Source organism: Aulostomus chinensis, chromosome 22, assembly GCF_037954235.1.
Source record: "Aulostomus chinensis isolate RoL2024-O1b breed Wild chromosome 22, RoL_Achi_v1.0, whole genome shotgun sequence".
Classification (NCBI taxonomy): Eukaryota; Metazoa; Chordata; class Actinopteri; order Syngnathiformes; family Aulostomidae; genus Aulostomus; species Aulostomus chinensis.
The window spans coordinates 22,441,581-22,467,358 of NC_141341.1; the positions used below are offsets into that span (position 1 = coordinate 22,441,581).

At 43.5% G+C, this 25,778-nt stretch overlaps 1 protein-coding gene across 2 annotated transcripts; it reads right to left on the bottom strand.

The window, feature by feature from the left end:
* Positions 1–4,106: 4,106 nt before the first annotated feature.
* nt5c1aa (5'-nucleotidase, cytosolic IAa) lies at positions 4,107–25,511 on the bottom strand. Of its 2 annotated transcripts, XM_086193910.1 has the most exons (7): positions 24,948–25,511; positions 19,867–19,911; positions 15,669–15,836; positions 15,435–15,564; positions 10,419–10,541; positions 7,300–7,484; positions 4,107–6,481 (listed from the first exon to the last, which is right to left on the bottom strand). In XM_086193910.1, exons 1-7 carry the CDS (start codon positions 25,095–25,097, stop codon positions 6,137–6,139), a joined length of 1,146 nt encoding a protein of 381 aa, XP_086050036.1. In that variant the 5' UTR covers positions 25,098–25,511; the 3' UTR covers positions 4,107–6,136. The 2 variants fall into 2 exon arrangements, with proteins under 2 accessions (XP_086050036.1, XP_086050037.1); XM_086193911.1 differs by lacking the exon at positions 19,867–19,911.
* Positions 25,512–25,778: the final 267 nt, after the last annotated feature.

The window sequence follows — 25,778 nt, forward strand, 5'->3', positions numbered from 1 at the left end:
ACATTTTACAGTATTTCTGATTGAGGTTTTGTATGTAGAATAAATTGAAATGACCAAATAAACTCACCTAAAAGCACTGCGTTAGTTGTTGGTCTGCTGCAAAACACCGAATATTTCCTACTCTGGCCTCATGTGACGTGGTGAATGTACCAGATTTATATATGGCCTTTGTGCTCAAAGCACTTTTACAGCTCTAAAAGTAAAAAAGCTAATCAGCCATCTGAAAATATGATGTATCGAAGTGCTGTGGGAGCATGCCGGTGTGCTCTCCTCACGCGCTGGGCCCACTCCAATGTACTCCAATGCTTTCGAAAAGAAGACAACGTGAATCAACTCCTTTCTGCATGTGGCACGATGCTCCTTTGTGTTCCTGCTGTTCCAGCTCCTCTGTGATTACGCAAACTCATTATTTAGATGATGCATTTATTTTTAAAATTCTATTGTGCGTAGTCAGTACACAGTTGTTAAGATGTGTCATATTCATAATATAATACAAGCTATACGATTGTCACCTCCTGTTGTCGTCTGCTGTTCAAAGTACATCTTGTCATTATGTGCAATGCATACTTGATGTCATGGGATCCACTTTGTTAGTTTTGTTCAGCCTGCGGGAGCAGAGAGAGAGGGTCTCCACTTCATCATGGCCTACCTCCTCGTACCCCCTCTTACATTTCTACAGCTTTGTTTCTGGATGCCTACAGAGGATCATTTTTATATTTTTTGATCCCAGCGTCTATGTCGCCAAGCAAGCATGATATTACGCTTATACATAACTTCAGAGTACTCCAAAATGGTCTTTCCTTAATCATTACTGGTTTCTGACTAAAAACTGACAGCCACATATCTCTTAACCAAAGTTATCTGGAGCCGAATCATGGATATTTAGGCTATCAGATGTGATGTCCCGATGACTGCCACTCTGTCACCTCCATTCACTGAGCCTCCTCTTAAGCTGCCTGCATCTGTTGAAGCCCATGTGAAGCCATTTGCTCACTCAGTCACCCTGCAGCAGCCTACCCTCTGTCTCTGAGGATCTACCTGTGCTGAACACGCCTCACCACTCTGTCACTCTTTTGTACGAATGAACTGAATCACCTCAGGTAGTGTTTGGTCCAAACTGGAATCAGTTACTTCATAAAATGTGCATTTATATACTGCACTAATAGACCATCCTTTCATCCTTTGTGCCCTCTCATCCTGCTTCTGATATTTTCGTCATTTTCTTTTCTACATTTTTTTTTATCCCTTTCTCAACTTCCTGGATAAGGTTGCCATGGAAACAGTCAAAGTGAATTACTGACAAAATAGATTTTGTAAAGGCCACCCAGAGGATTTCCTGCGTGCTTGATTGACACACGACTACAAATTAGGAGCTCCCATGTCTCAGGGATCATCCTAATCTGTTTGTGTGGGTACCAATAAAAAGGGATGAAGACACTTAGACGAGAGAGAGTGAAGGTTTGTTTGATGCACTTAGGAATTCCTGCAGCAGGTCTGTCAAACAATTCAATCAACGGGGTTCTGACCAACAGAATCAATCAGTTGAATTCACCTGCTGTAGAATCAGAGGTCGCAAAAACCAACAGCGTTTTTACTAAAAGCAGTTACACCCTGACAGCACTGAACATGAAAAGGTCAGAGCACATCTGCAGCCAAAGGTTACTTCAAGTATCCAATTGGGATAAAAAGTGTTGTTTGTGACCAAGTGTTTTATATTTAAATACATATATATATATATATATACACACACACACGTGTGTGTGTGTGTGTGTGTGTGTGTATTTATTTTTTTTTCCAAAGGGAAGGACGTCCAACAGCCAGGACGTCTTGGAATAATAAGGATTAAATTAAAGTGTCAGAATAGAGAATGAAATTGGCAAAGATTCAAACTTCCTTTCAGCAGTGAAACCTTGTCATGTCTGGACTTGTTGTCTTAGGTGTAGTTAGAGTCCACGGCTCTATACTGAAAATATTCCCTATGTTTGGCTACATGAAAGGAAAATGGCTAAAAAAAAGAATAGCTGCAAGTGATCCGGACTGAGGCGTAGGGTTAGTGTCACTGCTGGACATCCATCATCCGTCCATGTTCCCCCTCTTCTCCTGTTCAGGGTGGTGGGGGTGGAGCCTATCCCAGCAGCCTTCCCCCTGGACAGGTCACCAGTCCGTGGCAGGGCCAACACATAGAGACAGACAACCATTGGCTCTCCCAGCCACGCCTACGGTCAATTTAGAGTCTGGATTAACCTGGTCCCTCTTGATGTCTTTGGACTGTGGAGGAAGCTGGAGTACCAGAGAGAACCCAGCAGGAACAGGGAGAACATGGAGACTCACCCAGAAAGACCCCGTGCTGCAGCCGGTGCTCGAACCCGGAACCTTCTTGCCGTGTGGCCACAGCGCTGACCACTGCTCCACCGTGCTGCCCAGTATTAACAAGCTCTAAAACCTAAATCTGTTGTCATTGCCCCAAAGCTACATTGATTCGCCCCACATGTTAGCTTAGCTCAATTCCTAAAAAAAAAACATTTTAAAAAATGCCCAATATATGTTGATGCAGTGTAAAAATTAAAGTAAAAGTATGTTTCATATTTAATTCAGAAATGTTATACTTCTTAAGTGCCAGTTCAATTCAATCCTTTATCAAACAAAATCTGAAGTTTTAAAAAAGTTGAGCGCTAGATTTTGTCCCGGGGTTTTATGAGAACATCTGAAACAGTAATTTTACATTTCTCCAGCTCCCTGTTTAGCCTTTGAAAGCACACCAGTGCTGTAGCTCATCATCATCAAGAGTAACCACACCAAGTGCAACCACAGCTGTTTACTTTTCTGAATATTTTTCAGGGTAAGCCAAGTAGAATTCGTTCTTGAAAAAGCACTGTACTTCACAAGTAAACTGAAAACAAACTTTCAAGCATCCTGACACTGATAGCACTTGGAAATAAATGTTGTTGTTTTTTTCATACGAGGTTGGAGGAGATTGAAAACATTTTTCGGAGTGGCCTCCAAAGACAGGGCTGAGGACTCCCTGTGAGCCTGACCAGGGTCTCTGCCAGATCGACTGAGTCACCCATCTTTTCTCTCCATGGGTGCCACTCTGCCTCATGACCCAGCAGAGGGAAAATAACACTCTTGATCATTTTGGGCTTCACTCCTCTCTGTCTGTCTGTCTGTCTAATGTTTTGTTTCTCTCTCTCCATCCTGTCTTTCTCACAGCTTGCTGCATTGTTACCCAGCCCTGGTAGAGGGCCCTTGCCCCTCATGCTCTGACTCTACTATGCTGGACACATCTGGCAATAAATTGAGTTGATCGTATGTTGAAAGTCTAAAATGAATGTGACTTTTCATTTACAGCCTCTTATTTTTCTGCCACACTTTTCATAGTGACTGCTAGTATAGTGAAAAGACATCTTCACTTCACTCACTAACTGCTGGATGCAGGATTGTGGGATATTGTGGTCATTTCTGCCCTCGAGCATCATTTTCATCCGTCATATTGAAGCGCAGACCCTCTGTCTGGTTCTCCATCCACACTGATGGTTTTCGTCTGTTTATGGGTACAGCTGCAGGCCTGTGCATGCTTGTCATTATTAAGAACCTGTGGATAGGCTGGCAGAGTTCACCAGCTGAGGATAGCCCCTGATGCCAGCAGCGTTTTGGGTTGAGAATCCACATGAGTGTCGATCCAGCAGCGTAGCTGTCATCAATGTGGCGCCAGGTAGTCCAGTGCTGAATGTTTCTGGCTTTTCTCAGCCAGATGCTGCAGGAAAGATGCAATTCAGCTGGGATTGATATGGAATATTAGCACACTTGTCACAGATACACTGTGTAAGTGGAAAGGCTGAGAGAATCAGGAAATCAAATAAGGAAAGATAAACCTTAACAGTAAGTACATCTACATGAATGTCAAGTGATTATTTCTCAACATTTCTAGTATATCAAATACAAACTAAATATAATGGATGCAGTCAGAACATTTATAATTCCAGTGCTGCCACTCCATGGTGGACCAAAGCAGTGCATTGTCTTCTCTCAGTGAAGACGTGTGCTGAAACCTTCCTCTCATCCTACATGTGGTCTAATTAATGACTTAAAAAAGAATGGTAGTTTGCGCTTTCATTTATTGTTCATGTGCATTGTCATATTGCAAAGTCAGTAAAATCCAAGACAAGGAGAAAGCATCAAGCGGCTGAAATATTGCTTCATCAATATCCTGAAAGTCACGCTGTCGTCTTGGCTCACAACCTGGCAGGTTGACCTGTCCTGAAAAACATTTATCATTCGACTCTATAAAGACATTCTAGAGACATATCTGTTTCAGCAAATGTGTTTGAATGTGTGAAACGGACAGTGGAAGAAGTCCTCAGAAAGCACTGAGGGGTAATGAACCATCTGCAACTACAGCTGCAGGATGTCTGAGGACTCTCCCACGGTGGCATATTGAAGTGATGCGGACATTTTCAAAAGGTCACTGCCATTTTGTCGATGAAAACCAAATCACATTTTCCAGTGAAACGTCAAAACTGAAATTATCGCCAATTGGATAATGACTGATGCGCTAAAAGGGTGACATTTTAAAGCATTAAATGGTGGCATCTAGGCACAGGTACAGGACTTGTGGGAGATATGATATACAAGTGAGGTTAAATTAAATTAGTTAGTTAGCTACCATCTTCACCAGCCACGCCAAGCAGGCCTTTGAAGCTGAAATAGTCATCAAAGTATTCTACTGTCTTTATATTCTTACCACTATCCGGGCAATGAAGCTGCAGCCTAGAATCCGTCATGGCTGATCTGCACAGCCTTGAACAACATTTCAGACAAACACGTCAGGCTTAGCTTCATGTCCATGCTGTCAGCCAGCAGCTGAAGCTGCCTTTGATGCTAACAGCTTTCATCTGTTTCTGGTAGTAAATCTCACCAAAGTCTTTCTAGGTATATTTGTCTTATTTCTATTTAAAAAAAACAAAAACAAAAACATACACACAATATGAGACAGAATTATTTAGCAAGCAGCGTCTCTGTTAGCAAAGGGGATTTGTTTTTAAGACAAATCTTACTTGGAGAAATCGTCAGAGGTGCATTTTGCTGCCTACGCTGGCAGATTATTCAACCTCTTCCATGCAAAAATCGCAATTTGGTGTATGTTAGAAATTGTATCTGCCAGAGGTGTTAACAGATTTTATTTTTATTAAGCAGAAATTAGACTCGGCAAGACAGTGTATCCAACCACTGAGATTAAGAATAGGTCTACACTATTTACAGCCATGGATGTGGAAGGAGATTATCTCTTTGCTATAATAGCACTTTGCAAACAGGATTATGGGTAGCGATGCTATGGGTTGCGTGTCCACCGACTGCAGTAATAATTTCACTTGTGGAAATGAAAAGTAGGGGGCTTCTTTATTCTTCAAGTGTCATCTCTGCAATGAATGTATTCTAATGTATAATCAGTTAAACAAAATCATTAACTAGCTGGTCCGAAGTGTTTGACTAAGGCACTCACTGAAAGTTATGGCTTCCTATATTCATTTTGGACTAAGAAAATAATATTGCATTCTTCAATCGCATGAGATAAATTTACACCAGCAATAAATGTTACATTCTTGTGATGTTGGACTCCTCATAATTTCAGTGCAGCTCTCATGCTAATGTGCTGTCTATATTTTTACATTACAATGCCTGTGCTTTGTGCGCTGGCTAATCTATGGACGACTCACTCTGTACTTTGCCTACTTCTAACAGGAGTCAGCGAAACTGTTCATTCGGTGTCCTCCAGTGTTCGCTCATAGATAAGGAAGAGTTACAGGCTCAGGTCACCGTGTCAGACGGCCCCAAACAAAGCAAGATTTCATAAAAGATCTCAGTATGCGGAGACCGAGGCTTTACAATGAACGGCTGAGATACACTTGGGATCCAGGACCCCTCAGGTTCCAGACCTCTTCATGACTTCCACGCATGATGCTGAGTTAAAATTGCCTCAGTGTAGAAATGTTCCATTTCCGTCTGTGTTACAGTCCATGTCCATCTCCATAATCCCCGAAAGCCCTCTTTGTATAACTCAGCCCTCTTTAGGATGTTTCTCCATCCCTCATCTGTTGCTCTGTTGGCTGGATGTCTGTGCCACCCGCGGTCCTGCTGCCTACTTCCCGGCTCTGGAGTTTTGTTTCTGTGCAATACCATACGGCACATGAGCAGCAACAGTGCCCATCTCAGCCGCTCCCTCCACATGGAACATCTGATCATCAAAGTAGATGTGAGGTCTAATCTTCTCCAGCATCGGGCCCTTCGGTGCCCCTGCCAGGAACAAGGCCTCGTCAATCTCCAAACCCCAGGCCCTGAGAGTCTTCAGTGCACGGATTCCAGAGCTGGCAGCACTTCGAGCAGTGACTAAGAAGGTCCGAATGGGACAGTCCAGGCGCTGGCCTTTAGCATAAAACTTTTTCTGGAGCTTCCCAAGTGCCTCCAAAAAGCCTTTGAGGGGACCCTGCCAGAGACGAAGGGAAGCTTGTTATACCGTAACTCTCTGTGTATGTAACACAAGAAACTGATTGTTGAATTCATAACATTTTATCAGAGTATAAGCATGTAAAAACCTGCACAATTTCCACTTTATTTCACAAACTGCCTTGTCAGTCTGTCTCTCAATTCCTGAGATAATCCATTAATTAAAAAGAATAAACACATTTAATCTTAGAAGAGACACTTGATCCAAGGAATTTGATATCATGAGTATGTGAATGATCATTTACAGATTATTAGAGCTGAATGGAAGTGGCAGTACAATGTCGCAGAGCAGGGAAAGTCATGGAAGGAGGTTTGGGTGGAGGGCTTGTTCAGCACAGGGGTAACAAGCACACAGAAATGAAGTCGTACAAGAGAGTAATTAATGCAAGTTACCATGAGGGTAGTCAGTAATGTGAACAAGACAGCATTTATATAAAATACATAACATACTGTATGTACACCTCATTTCTGGGAAGTTGAGGCAGTTAAGTTTTAAGAAGCTTTTTCAAAGAATTAATGAACCTCCTTCAAATAGCTCCGTTTTTATTGTGGACGGTAGTTTTTAGTCTAATCAATTTGTTGTCATTATGAATAACAACAGCAAACCTCCTCATCTTTTTATTTAGCCTAATTTCTTAAAATCTAAAACTTCTCCACTTTGGGTATGTTTGTTATATGTTGTTTCACTAGGAAAACCATTTTTCAGATCATTCAATGTGAAAGGTGAAAGGAAGCAGAGCTACGGAAGTGAAAGAAGTGACCTGTACATGTGCAAAGTTTGGAGTTGGAGCTACATACATGGTCCAGTAATGTGTCCTCGTTCTCCCTTTCATGCTCAAAGAACTTGTCCAGTCCGTGGGCTTTGAAAATGCGCTCAGACTCGTCAGAAAAGAGAACGGCATCGCCATCAAACGCCACCCTCAGCTGGGACTCTGACACCTCTGTCAGCTTCTCTGTCATGAACATCGTAGCTGCTGCGATGCCTGGACACAAACAGAGATGATGATCGTAGTAAATCTCAAAACAAAACACCGCCTCACTTTATCTTACTCAGATGCTCCTTCCCTCCACGTGAAGATGTGCTTTGCTATTTGCTATTTTAATGAGGGACGTGCACAAGTACCTCCATTCTAATGGCCAGCAGGGGGCGGCCTTTGTAGTTCCAACAAACTCAGATTGTAGAGAAATCAATGAGAGAGAGAGAGAGTTTTCTTATGATTTATTACCTTGGTAAAGATTTTCCCAATGAGTTTGCCATGTCACTTATTCATTTCATGTCTTCTTCAACCCATTCAGAGTAAATAAACCATGGAGGGTGGTGAGATTAAGGGTGTGGCTCCCCTGTGATTGACACCTGTCCCTGACTCCTCTCTACCGGTCTTTTCCAACAAAATCAAATCAGGTGGTGGATGAGAAACACCGAAACTTGTGGCTCCAAAATCTGAATCCCCATGCAGTGGGTGACTTACTTGAACAGTCTGTCTCGACATCAAGCTTGACGTGCAGCCACGAGGGCAAATTGTTCAACTTTTGAAATGAAATGTTTGCCTAGAGGCTTTCTGGCTGAACAAAACTCTGGGGTTCAGTTTAGACAACAGAACTGTTTGGTAAATGTCTCATGGAGGGCCAGAAGCCCAGTTGTTCACTGGGACTGTTGCTGGTTCCCAAGTACTCGCACAGCCATTGTTCTCTGTATGTTCAGTCGCGTAGCAACAACTTCAAAACTCTATACAGTGCACCTTTCTACGACATAGGCAGCCCCAGTGGTATGGAAGGACAACCTTTCACTTGGTGCAATTCCTTCACTAGACCCTATTCCTCCCTCATCACTGCACCTCACTTGAGCTTATCTTCATCCACTTCACTTAATTTCACTTCATCATTTGATTGGATTCATTTTGCCTTCAGTGAATCTGCAGAATCGCCAGAACAAATAGTTTAATATTCACATTGGTCTCTTTGCTCCACTTCATTCTCTTGATTCTTAATTAACAGAAAAACATGACACAAGCTGGAGCTCCTTCAAGCAGCCTCAGTACAGGAGGTATTAGTGGCGTCTCGGCTAATTAAGACCTTTCAAGTAAAATGTCAAGGGCGCTTCTTTTACTTGCCTGTGTGTGTTTACATTGGTGAATGTGTGTCACTGTGACATTTAGGTTGTAAGTCACATGATGAGATGCTCCCAGTGTCACCTTGAAAGGTTTGTGGCCACGGGTTTGTGATTCAGTTATCACTCCAGTGGATTCTGAGCTCTGAGATAGCGAGCTGCGTTTCATTCTCCCTCCTGGATTTGATTCTTCTGGCTGCGGAGGATTCTAGCACCAGTCAAGCTGCCTGCTTGTCTCATGAGTCAGCTTGACTGGTGCTGCGCTGAGCGTGTTTAAAACTTCAGAGGTTGATTGTCATCTCTTTGTCAAAAGCGCCACCTCCAGAGCAAATCAACCTACTTAGCTTCCTATCAGTGTTTGACTTGCTATGACACCTCATGCAGGTCTCAATCAGGGAATTACAACAAGAGGAAATAATCAATATGTTGATTTATGGGAGTATCGCTACAGCCCCCGAGAGAACATCAGTCACTGGTGCTCATTATGCAGACTGAAGATAGCCGATTCACACGCTTCAGCAGTTTTTGTGTGTGTGTGTGTGTGTGTGTGTGTGTGTGTGAGAGAGAGAGAGACAGAGAGAGAGAGAGAGAGAGAGAGGGAGAGAGACAGAGAGAGTGTTTGTGTATTGGAGAATTTTAGTTTGCAAGTTTTATTCCATTTGCAGCAGATGAATGTGAACCCGGTAGATATCAAAAATCGGAGTGAGGAGTGTAGAGCCGCAGAATTTTGAAAAGCCTCATTGTGATTGATTATCTTGACGATCACAACGATGGTATGAGAGGGAATATGGTTGTTGTTTTTGTTTTTCCCTGATCCCTGTTCTCATTTTTATTCGTTTTGAATAAAGATGTTTTTTCAGGATCTGCAACACCACAAGATTTAATGTAAAACTGTGTTTTGACACACAGTTATCCTTTAAAAAAAATTGCATCATCCTGCAATTTGAAAATTGCAGTTGACCAGATTAGGATTTCAAAGGAATGTAGACTAACTGCATACTGTGGCTCTACAACTGTGTGATTATAACACAGTGAATCATTCTAATCCACTCAGGTTTATCTGAAGCACTTGGACAGGATTGTGATAACATGGTAGTCTGGGCATAACTTACTGTTTCCTGAAGGTCACATGACTTCTGTTGTCATGGCGACTGTAATAATTGGGTTGGGGGCTGTTAAAAGGCAGTCTTGACTTGCAGTCACACATTTGGAAGTTGTGGTTGTAAACAGCATCTCCTTAGTAACCTTAAGAAGAATTTACCCCAGAAGGTACATTTTTGACCTCAAAAATACCGTCTTGGTCTTAAAGGGCAGATCTTTTGACTAACAGACAGAGAATGAAGTGAACTGAAAGGCTGCATTTGAATGTACCCCTCCAGCAACAATCATTCATGGCCTTCAGGTACATACTAGTACCTTTACCCACCAAACTGACTTCTTCCCTGAACTGATGTTCTCGTTTTGTTGACATCATCTGATTTTCTTAGGTTTCAACAGCTACGAGAGAGTGCTTTGACTTCTGTATGCCTGAGTTCTAAGGCACAACCTTCCTAGAAGTTCATCTATTCATATCAGAACTTGTATGCATGACACTGATGAGAGCAACATTGCCAGTTTACCTTTTAAAAACGTTCCACTTCTCCTCCTTGCACTCAACGGAAACAAAATATGCACTCAAATCTGTGTATTTTTCATATTTTTCAGTTCTTTTATGTCTCTTTGTTTTATCTTTTTGATTTGCAGTGTGTGTGTGTGTGTGTGTGTGTGTGTGTGTGTGTGTGTGTGCACGCGTGTGTCTGTGTGTGCTCACCTTCCGCCAGCGCCTCCCTGACTTTATCTGCATCAGCTGACAGGTAAAGGTTGGTGTGCCAGGCCTTCAGGTAGCCAATAGGACTGCTTCCTCCTGTCATACAAAACCTCTCGATGAACAGATCTGGAAACAGAAAGAACAAATAAACAGAAGAAGTTTTGCAGTGGGACTGTGGCTTTCAGGCTGTTCACGGCGTTCATCATTAGAGATTTGCAGAGTCACGAGAGGGATGGGAGACTAAGGAAGGCCCGGGTGAGAGGATACATTTCAAGAGGTGGTGCTGGGTCCAAAGAAAGGAAGATGAGGCGGTCAGATTACTGGGAGGAATGGTGGGAAAGTGTCTGCTTGCATTTTTGGCTTAAGGAAGAACTGGCCTAATCTAGAGAACAGAGGAGGGACCTGTGACAGAATAAAAGATCTTGCCAGATCTTTAGAGTTGAGTGGTGGAACTATTTTCCCTCAAAATTTAAGGAGTGCTGTTCATTCTTGACTCTCCCATCTCGTCAAAATTCTTCCTAGATTCCTCATAGATTTTGTGTAATCCTGGCAGATAAAAAAAACCCATCAAAAAAATAGAGCAGGAAATATAGAAAAAAAAAAGAATCCAGAACTGTCGAAAGGGGACAGTGACTAAGTGTTTATGTCCTAAGAACCATTCAGAATATTTTCATTCACATGACTTAAGAAGTTCAAAGAGCCAATGTTTTACAAAGAAGAAGCAAAGACAGGTGAAAAAAGGAGAACATTTAGTGAGCAGAATGATAGTTTAGTCTGCATCCCATTATTAAAGTCAAGGCTGTGTCGTCGATCTTTACAAGCAGCTGACTGAGGTGCTGTGGTTTGACTGATAAAGTAGCACTAAAGTAGAGCAACTGAATCAAAGAAGGCTGCAGGGTTGCTTTACGCCCCTGGAGTGATTTCATCATCATTCAAAGAACTGAGCGAATGTTTAGTCGAGCTTTGTAGTCGGGCCCCGATGACATTCTCCCAGGCGCTATGATGTAGCTATCATTTCCCTGCCTTTAAAGACTGGTGCAGAGAGAGTGTGGGAGTCACTCGAGGGGAACTGTCCTAAGCGCTGATGTACTGTTATTTTACCCCTGCATAAATATTATCTCATCATCTGTCTTTGTGTGATTTATTTGCTTGTTTGGAAACATGCTAATGAAAGCAGGAAATCAGCAGGCCCGAGAGGGTGCTGCCGTCACATCAAAGAATGAACTGCCTCGCTGCGTAGTTCAGAATGTGCCCCTTGCAATAACCTGGAGAGGAGGATCTCATGCATATTACATGTGTATATGAGGTTCTAATTTCCATCAAGAACGATGATGTCATAACATGAATTTTCAATTTTGCTGCATACAGACCAAACCCATGAAGATGTCAGTCATCGCGGCCTCTCGGTCCCATGATACATTAATGTGAAGTAGATGCATGAAATCTGTGGACAGAGAGGTGCCTCTGGCTGTCATTCACAGCTGCGCTCTGACGCTGCAGTTGCCCCCAGTCATTCAAGCACAAGCACTGAAACTTTATACCTTTTCTTGCAGCAGCTAAAATTAGCAACACTGTTAGCAGATGATGTGAGATAAGGACAAATGTTTCTAGAAGGCGTCTACAGTTTCAAATGTAAAAAGCGAAAGGGCGAATAAATATTTTCGTCCCAATCACCTCTTACGATGATGGCGACCCATCACTGCGGGTAACACGATCAACAATCTCTAATCTGCGTGACATCAGAGAAGCCTTTAGTTCTGTAGAGAAGGTCGGAGGTCACGGGGGCTGTTTGAAAGCAATGCCCTTCCAGCAGAGAGCCACCGGTGAGATCTAACAGGGAAGCATCTGGAGGGTCATGAGTAGTTTCAGTGGCTTCGCTCAAACCTGTTTTTGTTTGGAACCTCATGAATTATTTTTGCCTCCCACAGAACACCATCTTGAACTCACCCCAGTGGGAAGCCCAGAGGATCAGAAAACATTTGAGGAGATGAGCAGGAAGCGGTCTGGGATGCTGATGTCACGGCAGGGTTGCAGAGTTTCATGGGAAGGGTCCCATCAGTCAGCTGCTCGTACACTTTGATGTTTGTGTCTCAGCTGAGCTCGCATCAGTTCCAGTGTCCTGGACCAGCCAGGATTTCCTCCCTCTATCAGCCTCTACATCTCCAAAGGTTACACTCTCTGTTGTTACTCGTCAAGTTTTCTTGAGTATGAATGTTGATATTAACTAAAACACAAGTCACAAAGAACCAGTGTTGGGCACATTACTGTGAAAAAGTAATTAGTTACAGTTACTTGTTACTTCTCCCAAAAAGTAACTGAGTTAGTAACTGAGTTACTCCACTACGAAAGTAACTAGTTACTAGGGAAAGTAACTTTTACATTACTCTTTAATTAATAATTTAGTTTAAAATGTCAAAGAATTTGGAGGTTTTTTTTGGGGGGGGGGGTGCCTATGAGGGCTCTGAAGGAGTCTGAATCACCTGCTGACAACGGCAGCCTGTTTTCAACATAAAGGCCTATCAGTTCGTTAAGTTCTGTCTGTGTCACAAGTTTTTGTGGAGCGGGGCAGAAAAATCCTGCTGTGGCTGCTGGGACGCGTGGCTCCTGTCCTTCTCTGTAGCGGAGCTCACCTGAACAGCACCTGCTTGCTATCACCACTAGGGGTGTCAACGCAGTTTCTGGCCACCAGTTTAGTAGACGAAGGGTAGGGCCGTCGAGAGGCGCTTCATTAAATTGGAGTTGCTGACATTGGACGTTGACAGCCTCTTCACTCTCGCTCTGGGACGACATAACGCCCCCTCAATATGTACGTTTTGACCTTTGACCGCCACGAAGTTAAAGTAGTGCCTCTATTTCCATCTAGAAAACGCTGTCTTTCCCCCAGGCTCGCCGTCTCTGGTAGTTAGCGTGAGTGCTGCTCTGTGCTGGGTTCCTGAGTAAACACCCGCCCACCTGATGTCTCTGGTTGGCTCAACGTGAAAGCTTTACTCTATCTTAGCCAATCAGCATTAGGCGCTTATCTCGCCCCGCCCCTCCCCCGCACCAAAGGAGGAAAACAAAAAAACACGCAATTGCGGCTCCTGTGTCTGTGTGAGCCGAGCCGGATGGCAGCTTCAATGAGTCGCTTCAGTAACGCGGAGTAACGACGTGTTGGTAACGGTAACGGCGTTGTAGCGATAGACAAAGTAATTAGTTAGAGTACCCGTTACTGAAAAAAAGTAATGCCGTTAGTAATGCCGTTTATTTTAACGCCTTTATTCCCATCATTGCAAAGAACTGATGCATAATGAGTAGAAATAATGATTAGGAAATAAATGTCTAATTGTTATTATTCAGATTGATAATGCAAAGGCAATTTGATTAACAGATTTTAAGGAATTATCATCCTTATGAGATTGTGAGGGGCAGCACGGTGGAGCAGTGGTCAGCGCTGTCGCCCCCCAGCAAGAAGGTTTCAGGTTCGAGCCCCAGCTGGAGCACGGGGTCTTTCTGTGTGGAGTCTCCATGTTCTCCCTGTTCCTGCTGGGTTCTCTCTGGTACTCCAGCTTCCTCCACAGTCCAAAGACATCAAGAGGGACCAGGTTAATCCAGACTCTAAATTGACCGTAGGTGTGGCTGGGAGAGCCAATGGTTGTCTGTCTCTATGTGTTGGCCCTGTGATGGACTGGTGACCTGTCCAGGGTGAACCCCGCCTCTCCCCTGAAGGCTGCTGGGATGGGGTCCTGTGCCCCCCCCCCCCCCCATGAGACCTTAACAGGATAAATGGTAGTAAATGAATGGATGGATGGATAAACTGATGAGGGTGTGATTTGTGCAGGGATTGTTACCAAGCAAAAATAAAGTCTGCAGAATACCATTCGCATGCTGGGATATTTGTAGCGCCACAATCTGTCATTTACAGTGTCTTTTGGACACACATTTGGTTTAAAAAAGTCAAAGGTTACATCATAAAAAACAGATGGAAGGTGTTCACAGTGCATATGAAGCCCAAACGCAGCAAAGAAATGAGACCTTTTGGAGCTCCAACTCATGAATATACACAAAATAATGACAAACTCACACTTCCATGACATTTTCATCGAAGAATATTAGATAATTAAACAAATTGGACCGGACAGAATACAAAATTGTAGGACAGAGTCCTGCATTGCTGGTTGAAATGGGTGAGAACGTTAGAGACACAACCATGCGACACAGAGGGGGTGCCCTCAACATCGGCTGTGGACATCAGGGGGAGTTGACCAAACGTCGGTCTTTGACAAATAGGGGTGAGACCATGTTAAAACCAACATTTATCGATGACCAGAAGAGCTGCCATTAATCATTAATCACAGCGGCTTTGTGAGAGGATGAGGAGGAGAGGATGAGGAAGATTACTTCTGGACAAACCAAGATCCTGAACCCGATCTGTTCATCCATTCATTGATCTCAGCTCCCTAAAGCAGTACAGAGGAGAGAAGGGTATCTATTGCCTTGTCTGGCTGTGTTGTTACCATGACAGCTCATTGACCCAAACATTGAAAAAAACAAACCCATCGCACTGAAAATACACCCACTCCCAGTTAGAAAGATTCAGGACCTGAGAGAGTATTTTCTGAGAGATGGGCCATCAGAACAGGAGGGTTTTGAGTTTTGAGATAATGAGATGTTGGACCAGTGACACAGGACTGCTCCCGGGAGAGTGGCCAAAAAAGTTGGCATGCTTTCTGGACACAGACTTTGACTCCCTCTCTTCTGCCCTGATTCCAGCAGTTGGCTGGGAAGCCTCCTCAACCCCACCTCCCTTTGTTGGCTACATTTGAGTTCTGCCAGTTTCCAAACTGTGGACGGGGGACAATAACTGCCTCCTCCGTGTAGTCTTTCAGTGGTGCCTTGCTCACCTTTCAGTCGATAGGACCACATGGGAGAAAGCTATTGAAAGTGACTATTTTTGGTGCCTTCATTTGTTATATATATATTTCAAATACTCCCTCTTAGTTTGCCAACATGTTTTTGTACATATTCTACTTGGAGACTTACTGTGATGGTTGATGGTGTTGATGAGCCGTATTCCTACATGTGCATGGTTGTAGGTCACCAAAACAATGTCGAACAGTTCTTCGCTTTGTGGGTACAGCTCCCGTAGGCGAGTGTTAACTGCCTCCAGAGCCTGTCAGGACAAAGCAGCACTCAAATCAGGTGGATGACAAAACAGAAAAATGATCACATGCTGAGACTGAAACGGCAGCACTGGATTTGCTCGACTGCTCTGACCTTGACGAACGGGAAAGCAGGACCAGGAGCAAAGGGCTCGTTCTCATGTTCAATTTGGTATCTGAGATACTCCTCCACGCCTTGCTGCTCAAACACCCTCTGCTCCCTTTCAGTTCGAAACAAAACCCGAGAGGAAACAGCAATCGTCACCGCATTCTCCGGCTTCGGCTACAGGGACAGAAAGAGATGGACGATGGTTTAGACGAGATGGGAGGGAAAGGAAAGAAGGTAGTTGAAGGAATAAACATCGATGAGCCACTTTGAGGACAAGAGGTGAAAGGAGGAATGGGTGAAGCAGCAGGTTTACGCAGACAAATCAAACACTTTTGAACTGAATGTCTGCAGATAATGATAACATTTCCTTTTGACAAGTGCTCCTCTATCAGTTTTCATATCTCAAGGCATTGCAGCAAAATGCATCATTAGTGTCCTTACATGTCATGCCACATGCACAAGCATTTGCAAATTATTATTCCTGGTCATGCCTGTTACATGCAGGCATGCCATGACATTATGTCAAAACTGCTACATATCAATGACAGGAGATGTGTCATCTCATGATCGACTAGGAACCCTCAGGACCATCGTCTCAGTACCAGCAAGAACCCTATACACTACAGCTGCCTCCACAACTTACAAATGTCTCTTTTTATTTGACCTGCACACATAGATTTGGGAATCTGCTCCATTAATCCTGACATTTCTCAATGAGACAACCTCCTCATATTCAATGATTTTACCCCTGCTTGGGTTTTTGTTCTTCCTCGTCGTCTTCCACTTATTCCTTACTAGTAAGGGTCACAGGGGGGTGGAGCCTATCCCAGCATCTACGGCGAGAGGCAGGGTTCACCCTGGACAGGTCGCCAGTCCAGCGCAGGGCCAACATACAGAGACGAACAACCATTCACACTCACATTCACACCTACGGTCAATTTAGAGAATCCAATCAGCCTCGTCCCCAAATTGATGTCTTTGGACTGTGGAGGAAGCTGGAGTACCAGAGAGAACCCACGCAGACACAGGGAGAACATGGAGACTCACCCAGAAAGAACTCGTGCCTGAGCCGGGACTCGAACCCGGAACCTTCTTGCTGTGAGGCCACAGTGCTGACCACTGCACCACCGTGCAGCCCTTTTGTTCTTCATATTATTATTTATAACTGTAATTTTGGACCAACATGCCACAAAAAAGTCCTTTTGGGATTAATACAATATCATAAAAGGAATTTGTCTGGTTTTTAGTATTAGACAATCTTATTATATTTGATACGTTTAAAGTTATAGAACAGCATGTTTGTCTCCATCTCCTGGTAGTGAAGAGTATTACAAACAACTGTCATAGGCTTCACAATAACCGCTGTTAATGATAAGATTGTAAAACAGTGGATGAATTGTTACAAGTGCCAAACAGTCCCTGTGAAATGAAGTCCTTTCAATATGACAGTTTGATCCGTTTGTCTCAAGATGATTATTGCCAAGGAATGTCAAGTATACTTACTAGACTAGCACATTAGTTCAATTAGAGGTCAAGTCAGTTTTATTTGTACAGCACCAAATTACAACAAAAGTTATCTCATGACACTTCACAAGTGGAGCAGGTCCAGTACCACAATGAATCTACACCCAACCACTCTCCATCAGCAAGAGCATCCTGCAACAGCGGCGACCAAAACCTTCCTTTTAACAGGCAGGAACGTCAAGCAGATGTTAGAAGAAACAAAATCTCAGGGTGCTGTTTTTGCTTGTGGCATCAAACGTAGGTGCAACTCTTTGAGCGATTCAGGCTTGTGATGAGGCTTTTTCATGCCTCCATGCTGGCAACACTCATACGTCCATATGGGCGTCCCATTCCGTAATATCTCAGGGACATCTTGTGGAAACATCTTGAATTATCTTAAATTTGGCACAAACATCCACTTGTCGTGATATCTCGTGAACAGCTGAAGGAAACGTCAGCTGAGAGTCAATGATGAATTAAAAAGATGGATGCTCAAAGGTCAAGGTCACTGTTGTCGTACGTCACTGTGGTATCTCAGGCTTCAAATTTACCATGAAGACTCAAGGATAAACTGAAAAGTTACGGTGGTCAAGGACTCTAGGGCAGGCACGTTTCGCAGAGGCATACAACTGCAACACAGTATTTCTAGTTTTTGACTCAAAATTGGACAGGTATATTTGGCAAAATATTTTAACTTTTTTTTAAAGATTTGTGTCTGTGGTTGCCAAATTACCCACAGGTTTCAAATAAATCTGACAACCTTGACTGTATTGCAACAAAGTTGTGTGCTGATAGACTTTATACTTTGTCCCACAGTTTGCCTCATTTACTCAAGCTCTTTTTGTACTTTGTATTTTTTAAGTGTTAATTATATTGCATACAAACGACAGGGGATTCCAGAATTGATTGTCAGATGAGCACAGTGGGCTTAAACCTGTGAAAAGGACATGGAGAAATCCTGCCAATGTGTTCTCTGTGAGCTCCACCTCAGTGGGCTCTAAAGATCACTACAGATAGCTCGCTGGCCTCGTGCTGCGCTCGTGTCGTCTGACGTGTGTGTTTACACGGTGTTGGTGTTTAGTGGGAGGAGGACAGCATTCCAATAAAGGCAGGCTGGATTGGTTCCCACAGCGGGCAGCCGAATTCTGATGGGGGGGTGCAAAGTAATTTAAAGTTCAGAAATCTGCTGTGTAAACATGTTGTCCACTTATTTTTGTAATGATACATTCGTCTTAAATGATAACAGCAAAACACTTTCCGAGGGCAGTCGGAGGGTTGAGGCGAAGTTTAAGGTTAGTAGTGGCTTTAGGTTTGGTTTATGGGGGGATTTAGGGTGCAAAGTTAGCTGAGCAAACAGCTGATCGCACAGCATGCCATCGTTACATGGGCGGTGATGCTTCATAGGGAAATATGTAAATATGTCATACAAGAATAAGTATCATGTCTAATCACATCGATGATGATTTTTAGGGGCATTATTTTGTCCACCAAGTAGCAGGATAATACAGAACATAGGCGGCCAAATTTGACCCAACTTTGTGAAGGGGTGTTGCGTCGGCCAAGAAAGAAATCCATAAATATTTTCAAGGCAGATCCATTTAACACAGTGACAAATGGCGTGTAATAATGAGTCTGGCTGAGAGTTCAGTATACTTGGATTATTAACGCAAAGATTGTGACAGGTGAAGGGCTAATTAATGACAGATAATTTCACACATTTCTACATTGTTATTTGTGCAGGAATCTGTCACATGCTTTTGTCCAAGCCCCACTAGTTGTTTGCTGCTGCTAAACAGGCCACAGGTGGACAGACGTCTGTGCTCTACTTCACTTTGGTCCATCACAACACCGCATCCTGCTGACATGTCACCTACTTACCTGCAACTACATCATGTAATCAGGATTAATCCTCGCCTGCGACATCAGATTAAAATTCAAACATAATCCCACATTGAAAATTCTCAAGTCCTACATCCTTGTGTTGTTGTACAATTTTGCGCATGCAACTGTAAGGTCTTTCTCATACATCGGACCTTTCAGGCTGCTTCAGAGAAACTAAATCACGTGATACACAGACCACTAAAAGTCTTGGAAAATCAGCAGTATACTATATTACCTCTATGTACACAAAACACAGGCACAGGCAAAGGTAGTGTTTAGCATTTGCGTTTAGCATTTGCTGACAGGACTTGCTTTATTTTGGCTCCTGCGAGAGAGAGAGAGAGAGAGAGAGAGAGAGAGAGAGAGAGAGAGAGAGAGAGAGAGAGAGAGAGAGAGAACTCCCCAGAGTGTGGAAAAATCAAGTTAGCACACACTTAACTTTCATTTTCCCATTTGGACTAATTTTTGGTGAGGAGTATAATGTGTCCATGGCGTCAATGCCCGCCAGAGTAGTTAATGGAAACATAGGGAGAATTAAGATTTCAGCCTCAACTGCCATTAAAACACAGATTTATAAGGTCGATTTATCAGAGAGCTCATAATGCTCAGTCCTGCCACAGACATCCAGCGTATGAACATGAATCAAAATGACAGCGCATGTGAGGATGCATCAGTCAGGAGGTTGATTAGTAGAGGGGGGTGTGTCCGTGATCATGCAGGCACATCAACAGCCGTCACACAAGGAAGGTGAAAGGGCAGAGGTAATGGTCGTAGCCATGGACAGTGCTGTTCTTCTCACGTGGTGAGGCGACATACTTACAAAGAACACGCCTCCCTCCACCTTCCGGGCTCGTCTCCCTGTCACCTTAGCAGAATAACAGTTTGTTTTTATTTGTCAGAAAAAAATACAATTGACAGTAGATGGGCTGGTGAAAGAAGAGCTCAGTTATTGTTTTTAGAGTGACTGTTTTTCCCTTTGGTTCTTTTCACACACACACACACACAACACACACAGACACACGCACACACACACACACACACACACACACACATGCTCAAACACAAAATTATTGGTTCAGAAACGTAGCATTATGGCTGGCGTTTAAAGTTCTTTTGTATTTTAGAAAATGTACTTAGATTTTTTTTTATTTTTATGAACAACAACTTGAAATGAAATCTACTTTTGGAAAAAAAAAAAGTTTTATAATGTGTCCATGTAATTAAGACCTGCTTTAGGTTTGCTCTCAGAAACACGTCTTCGGTTAGGTTCATGTCAGAAAGCGTGTCATGAACGGGACTCAAACGCGGTCCTGTGCTGCACTGTGTGGTGGGCAGACTGTCTTTTCTCACAGCTCAGCTTTTTCAAAATGATAAATGTAAATTATCAAACATCAAGTTTGACACATTTCATAAAATGTATCAAAACGTATAGAATTCTAAAAGGATTTGTTCAAATTCATTTTTGCTGATGATGGTTTTTGTTGGTACCAACCACCACTCCGCCTTGTCTTCCAGAGCAAACTTCCCTGTGTCTGTAAGGATCTGGGGGGGTTTTATTGAACCAGGGAATTCCTGTGCCCAAGATGAACTGATTTATGTTGTTTCTGAGGTGCCACCACCACACAATGCCATGTTAGGTCATCGTCACCTACTATGTACTCTGTGCAATCGCTCAGATTGCGGTGACAGTAACTCTGAGACGTTCAGCTCATGCTTCTAGACCACACCTCGCCGGGTCAGAAGGAACTGGTAGAGAGGGATCACATTACTGTGACAATCAAACCACAGACGCTTCACCCTGAGTGGTCTCTGGATGGTTCGCTTGGCTCTCGTGTTTACATCAGATCAAATTAATCCCACCGAAGACAGCAAAAACAAGGCAGGTTTTTAAGTGATCAGAAGATACTTGAGCTGCATGTTATGTCCCCAAAGACCACACTTGATCCAGATTAGTTCTGAATGTTGGTGCTGTGGAGCAGTTTATCTATTAGACTCATTTTACCCTATGAATAACGTGTCGGTCTGGGAGTAATCCCACTCAAGCCTTCGGTGTGATCTGATACTGGTAGTGTTAACAACTTGCCCTCTCTCAGTGCACCCCTGACCCGCCCATTCAATCACAAGGCTGGTCCGAACAAGGACCCACTGTGACTGAAATCCCCTTAACTTGAAAGGCAAATTAATATAATTACAAACGTTGGGAAGCACAAAATAATATCTCCGTCCACTGACCCCTGTTGACCACAGCCACCCTCCTGCCCCTCATCTTTTCCAGCTCCACCAGATCAGCAGGACTAGTGTATATGCATCATTCAGACAATGAGTCATCAGCTCTTTACGCGTCTGAGGGTAAGAGACATCCCCCCTTTATGTCTGTGAATGAAAAGAGCAGTGGTGGAAGGGATTTCCAGGCAGACGATAAAAGAGCAGGAGGTTCGTGGCGTGGGGAAATAAAGAGGTGAGAGTGTAGAGCAGAGAGTGACGGGGAGGGGGCTGATATTTATAGATGAGTAAAAGACCAGGGATGATGCAGTCTAGTGGGGGGTAGGGCAGATATGGTGTCACAGGAGAGCTCTGACAGCAGTATACAGTTTGTCTCGGATCAGTCGAAATATAGCAATACTTTACCCGTTAAGTGTATTTTGTACTCACAAACAGGCATCTTGAGACAAACAAAAAAGTTTTTCCTTACCACATCACATATTTTTGTAACTCCAGAATGCAGAAAGAGCCATCCATATATGTTTAGCTTGAACTGTCTGTCCATAGTCCAATTTGTCCTTATTCAGCTGGATGCTCAGTGCTCAACAAACACGTAATTCAAACTAAAAACAAAGTATTCCTCTTTTTTTTGTTGTTGCCAGAACTCAGAACTCTTATGTTATTTTGCCATCCGACTCCCTTTTCAGAGCGTTGGGTAGATTGTCATTTCCAGCTAACATGACAACACAATCAACAGGAGATTGCTGCTCAACATAGATCGCTGCTGTGCAGCTAACCAGCTAGCTGGGTCTAGCATCCTATGTTCCGTTTGGGGATGCCATAAGAACAGAGTGAAGAGGAGAGAGCAGCTGAATCATCCCTCCCTCTTTAACAGTAGACGACCAGCCTTTCTGCTGTGTAAATACTGGTACGCTTCAGTGCTTTTAGAAGTTTTCATAGCCGCTCCATCAAGCGGGATAAGGGATAAGGTGCATAACCCACTGAGTGTGGACCAGCAGAAGTCGGTTCAACTAAAGAAGTGCGACAGGATGACTTCACAATTTGCTTGTCTTCAGCTCAAATCAACTATTGAGCATACAGCTGACTGAGCTGGTCAGTGCTGTTAAAAGTTTGTAAATTGACAGTTTTGCTGTTTGTAGTTATGGTTTTGCTGCTAACCTGAAGCTTCTTTCTGCCCGCAAGATTCACAAAGAGGGGATGCAGCAGGAAAAACTGTCTGAGCCTTGAGCCTTTGAGAACTTAAAAAGCAAAATACCTCTTTTCAGTTCAAGTCTTGATGTCAGGTCTTTAATTTAACATCACGTGAGAGCCAGAGAGCAACAGGACCCTATGATATAATCCTGATTAATTACACTGTTGTAGTATTTGATCAGTGCTTCTGTGTGTTTACCAGAGAACTTAACCAATGCTTTGATGAGATTCAATTCTGCTGCTTCCAGGTAAAACACACAATATTGGCTGTTCCGTGTATTGTCATCGATGAACTCATGAAAGACTGTCAGGTTGGCGACTGAAGTACTGAACACTCCGACCGCAGTCAAAAATGTAACTCTTTAACAGCGTTATCTTTCTATGCCGTTACAGGTGGGATAAAGAGGTGTGGAATAGACCATCATCACCATCACTGCTGTGAGAAAGAGCTCCATACATCATCAGCTGGCTTTAATCTGGCTTTTCATTTTTAGTCAAAGCAGCAGGAAGCGGGGACCGCTGCACCCAGGACTAGAATCACCTGCTGTACATCAGTGTTAGCCAAGAGGTCACGTCGTCATGCTCTAAAGTCTGGCTAGTGCGCTGGAAGGAAGCATCGCTATTTGACAAACTGGGGGCATTATGTCATGCAGCGAGATGATGACACAAAGCAGACTGGGCATCTGGTACCAGCAAGAGGGCACAAGGTGAAGGGAAGTGTTGAGTTTACTAAGTTTGAAAATAATCCAATTTTAATCACCACTTACGATCCTTCGATTTTTAGGTGAAGTTTTTATTTAATGCAGTTCGGAGGGAGTGTGGGAGGTCATTTTCAGTCCGTACAAATATCTTTTATGGCTGGTTTTGATGTAAGAGGCCATTTCCAACTTCCAGGAAATGTAAGTTTCCAGAACAACCAAAAGTTTCTTTTATGTGTCCTTCAGTTCTCGCAGAGATCAACACAGTCTAAAAGCTTTGATAATATTGCTGATAAATGTGGACTTAAAGCCTCCATGCAGACATCAGTGCTTAGTGGCGGTAACACATCTCCTAAAAAACCCCTGCTGATGCTCAAAAGGAATGTTTTTGTGAGAGGGCTGTCAACAGTGAAGGGTTACGATGAGGAAAACATTGCATTGTGTGGTTGAATTTGGTCACTTATTGTTGGTTTGGCTTCAACGTTCAGTACAACACAGAAGGAACCATTAAGGCCCTTTGTGAGCCCTCAGGTTCAAAGACACAAAATATGTTTCACAGTGATAGTTCATTACATGCACATATGGTTTTTTATGTTTTTACACATATTTTCTTGTCCTATTGTGTTACTCCTATGATATCACCATCTACTGTAGGGAGCTACTGGAGTGAGAGCCCAGTAATCTGTGTGATCCATGGCTCAGCACTAAACTCTAACGTACATGTGAGCCCTCATCAGCTCAAATGAAGGGATGTCGTTAGGGTTCAGTTCATACTGTCATCATGGTAATGTAATGCTGTAACACATGGATTGATGGCTGAGCTTCAATGCTACATAGAAATAGAGGCTGAAAATACACCACTGTGGCTGCGCTAATCCTCTTACTCAGCTTTTAGCTACTTTTAGCTGTGGGATACTTTCTGCTCACTCTGTCGTTATTCTTTGTTTTAACTTCCTTCACTTCAGGGTCGCTCACATCGACTCTGATGCCAATTCCCTGGATGTGCCACAGTTTTTTGTGTCGTGTGCGGATATCTCACCGTGCTATGAACAGAACGGAACAGAAGTTGATCTCATTTAATTGTCTGCTCAGTGTCAAACTGGATCGGGACACTTGCTTTACGGAAAATTCTCAGAAGCGGTGTTGTTCTGTGGAGAGTTTGAGGAACGTCACTGGGGCTACTAAGTACCATGTTATTTTTTAGGCCTGTTCTCATTCTCTTAGCCAAGGAGGTAATGGCCATGTTCTGGTGTTTGTCTGTTAGCAGGACTACCCTACATCAATAAGACTGATTTCAAGAAAGAGCACCTTAATTTTAGCTTTAACGTAGTGAGAAATGGCATCTTTTCCACACCGGACTTGGTTCAGCCTGTTGGAGGAACGTCCTTTTAGAGTCTAGTTTGTTTGTCTGACTGTCAGCAGGGTAACAATTTTCATCCAGCTTGGGTTCCAAGTGCGTGGATGATGTCATCTCACCTTGTCAAAGGCGTGCATGCCCTCTGGTGAGATGCGTATGTTTAATGTGAATGATTTTTCTCAGCTCACCTGACCAGTCAACCCATCTATGAGCTGCAACAAGGCAAGCAGCCTAAACACCTGTAACATGACTGTAAACTGTGGAGGAAGTCGCACCAGCTGAGGAGACAAGTGGACAGAGGACTCTTGGGAGGAAAGTTGTCCACCATAACACCAGAGTACTTTCAGCAGTGTTGATCGTAACATGATTTGAAACAAACTGACAGATGTCCCGACAGGCTGTTGATGGTTATGAACGGATGGTCAGACTTACTGGTTTTGGCTTGCTAGTGAGGCCCAGGTGGTCTTGATCAAATCCTTCTTTCTCTTCCCATGATTGTCTTTTGTCTCCATTGGAGGACACTTTGATCTCCTTGACCTGTCCGCTCATTACCTGCACAGAGTCCAGACTCATCTTCACCATAGAGAATCCTACCTCCCGAGCTCCCCCTCCAACCTGCCCTACAAACAAACTTCTTCAGTCTATGACAGGATGCTTCCAGATGAACAAAGATGCCCTGCTACAGTTCGTAGCATTTATGGAGATTCTCCTGTCGTGCACATTGATAGAGGGGCTTCCACCTGCCCGGACAAAGCAGTGTGAGGAGCAACAGTGCTCACTCGGTTCCTCGGAGGATTAGTGCTGACGCGCTGGGATCCAGAGGACATGAAAGACGCTTGCTGTCAGACCCTCACTCTTTCACACCATTATCATACACACAGCTCCTCGCTCATGCATGCATACAAACCCCGTCTCTCTCTCACACACACACACAAACATACACACACACACACACAATGTTTCCCTTCTAAGTGTGGTGCAGGCTGCAATCCATCTGCTGTTCTCTCTCTCTCTCTCTCTCTCTCTCTCTTGCCCCTCCCTCTCCTCCTTTTCTGTCCCATTCAATCCCTCTTACAGCTCCCCAGCTTCTTCCCCTCCTTTCCTCCAACCGACCAATCACAACCCTGCTTCCTCATTCAGCCTGGCTCCACCTCTTGATGCCCTTTGTTGACGTTGAAGAGGCTCATGGGACATTGAAGTGCACACACACATACACAAACACACACACGTACACAAACACACACACACACACATAAATACAAA

Excerpts from the sequence above, each read along its gene's own strand:
- nt5c1aa (XM_086193910.1), bottom strand. The coding sequence starts at position 25,097 with ATGGTGAAGATGAGTCTGGACTCTGTGCAGGTAATGAGCGGACAGGTC. Across the intron at positions 19,912-24,947 it reads TCACTAGCAAGCCAAAACCA|GTGACAGGGAGACGAGCCCG; the intron begins GTAAGTCTGACC and ends TATTCTGCTAAG. Across the intron at positions 6,482-7,299 it reads AGGACACATTACTGGACCAT|GGTCCCCTCAAAGGCTTTTT; the intron begins GTATGTAGCTCC and ends CGTCTCTGGCAG.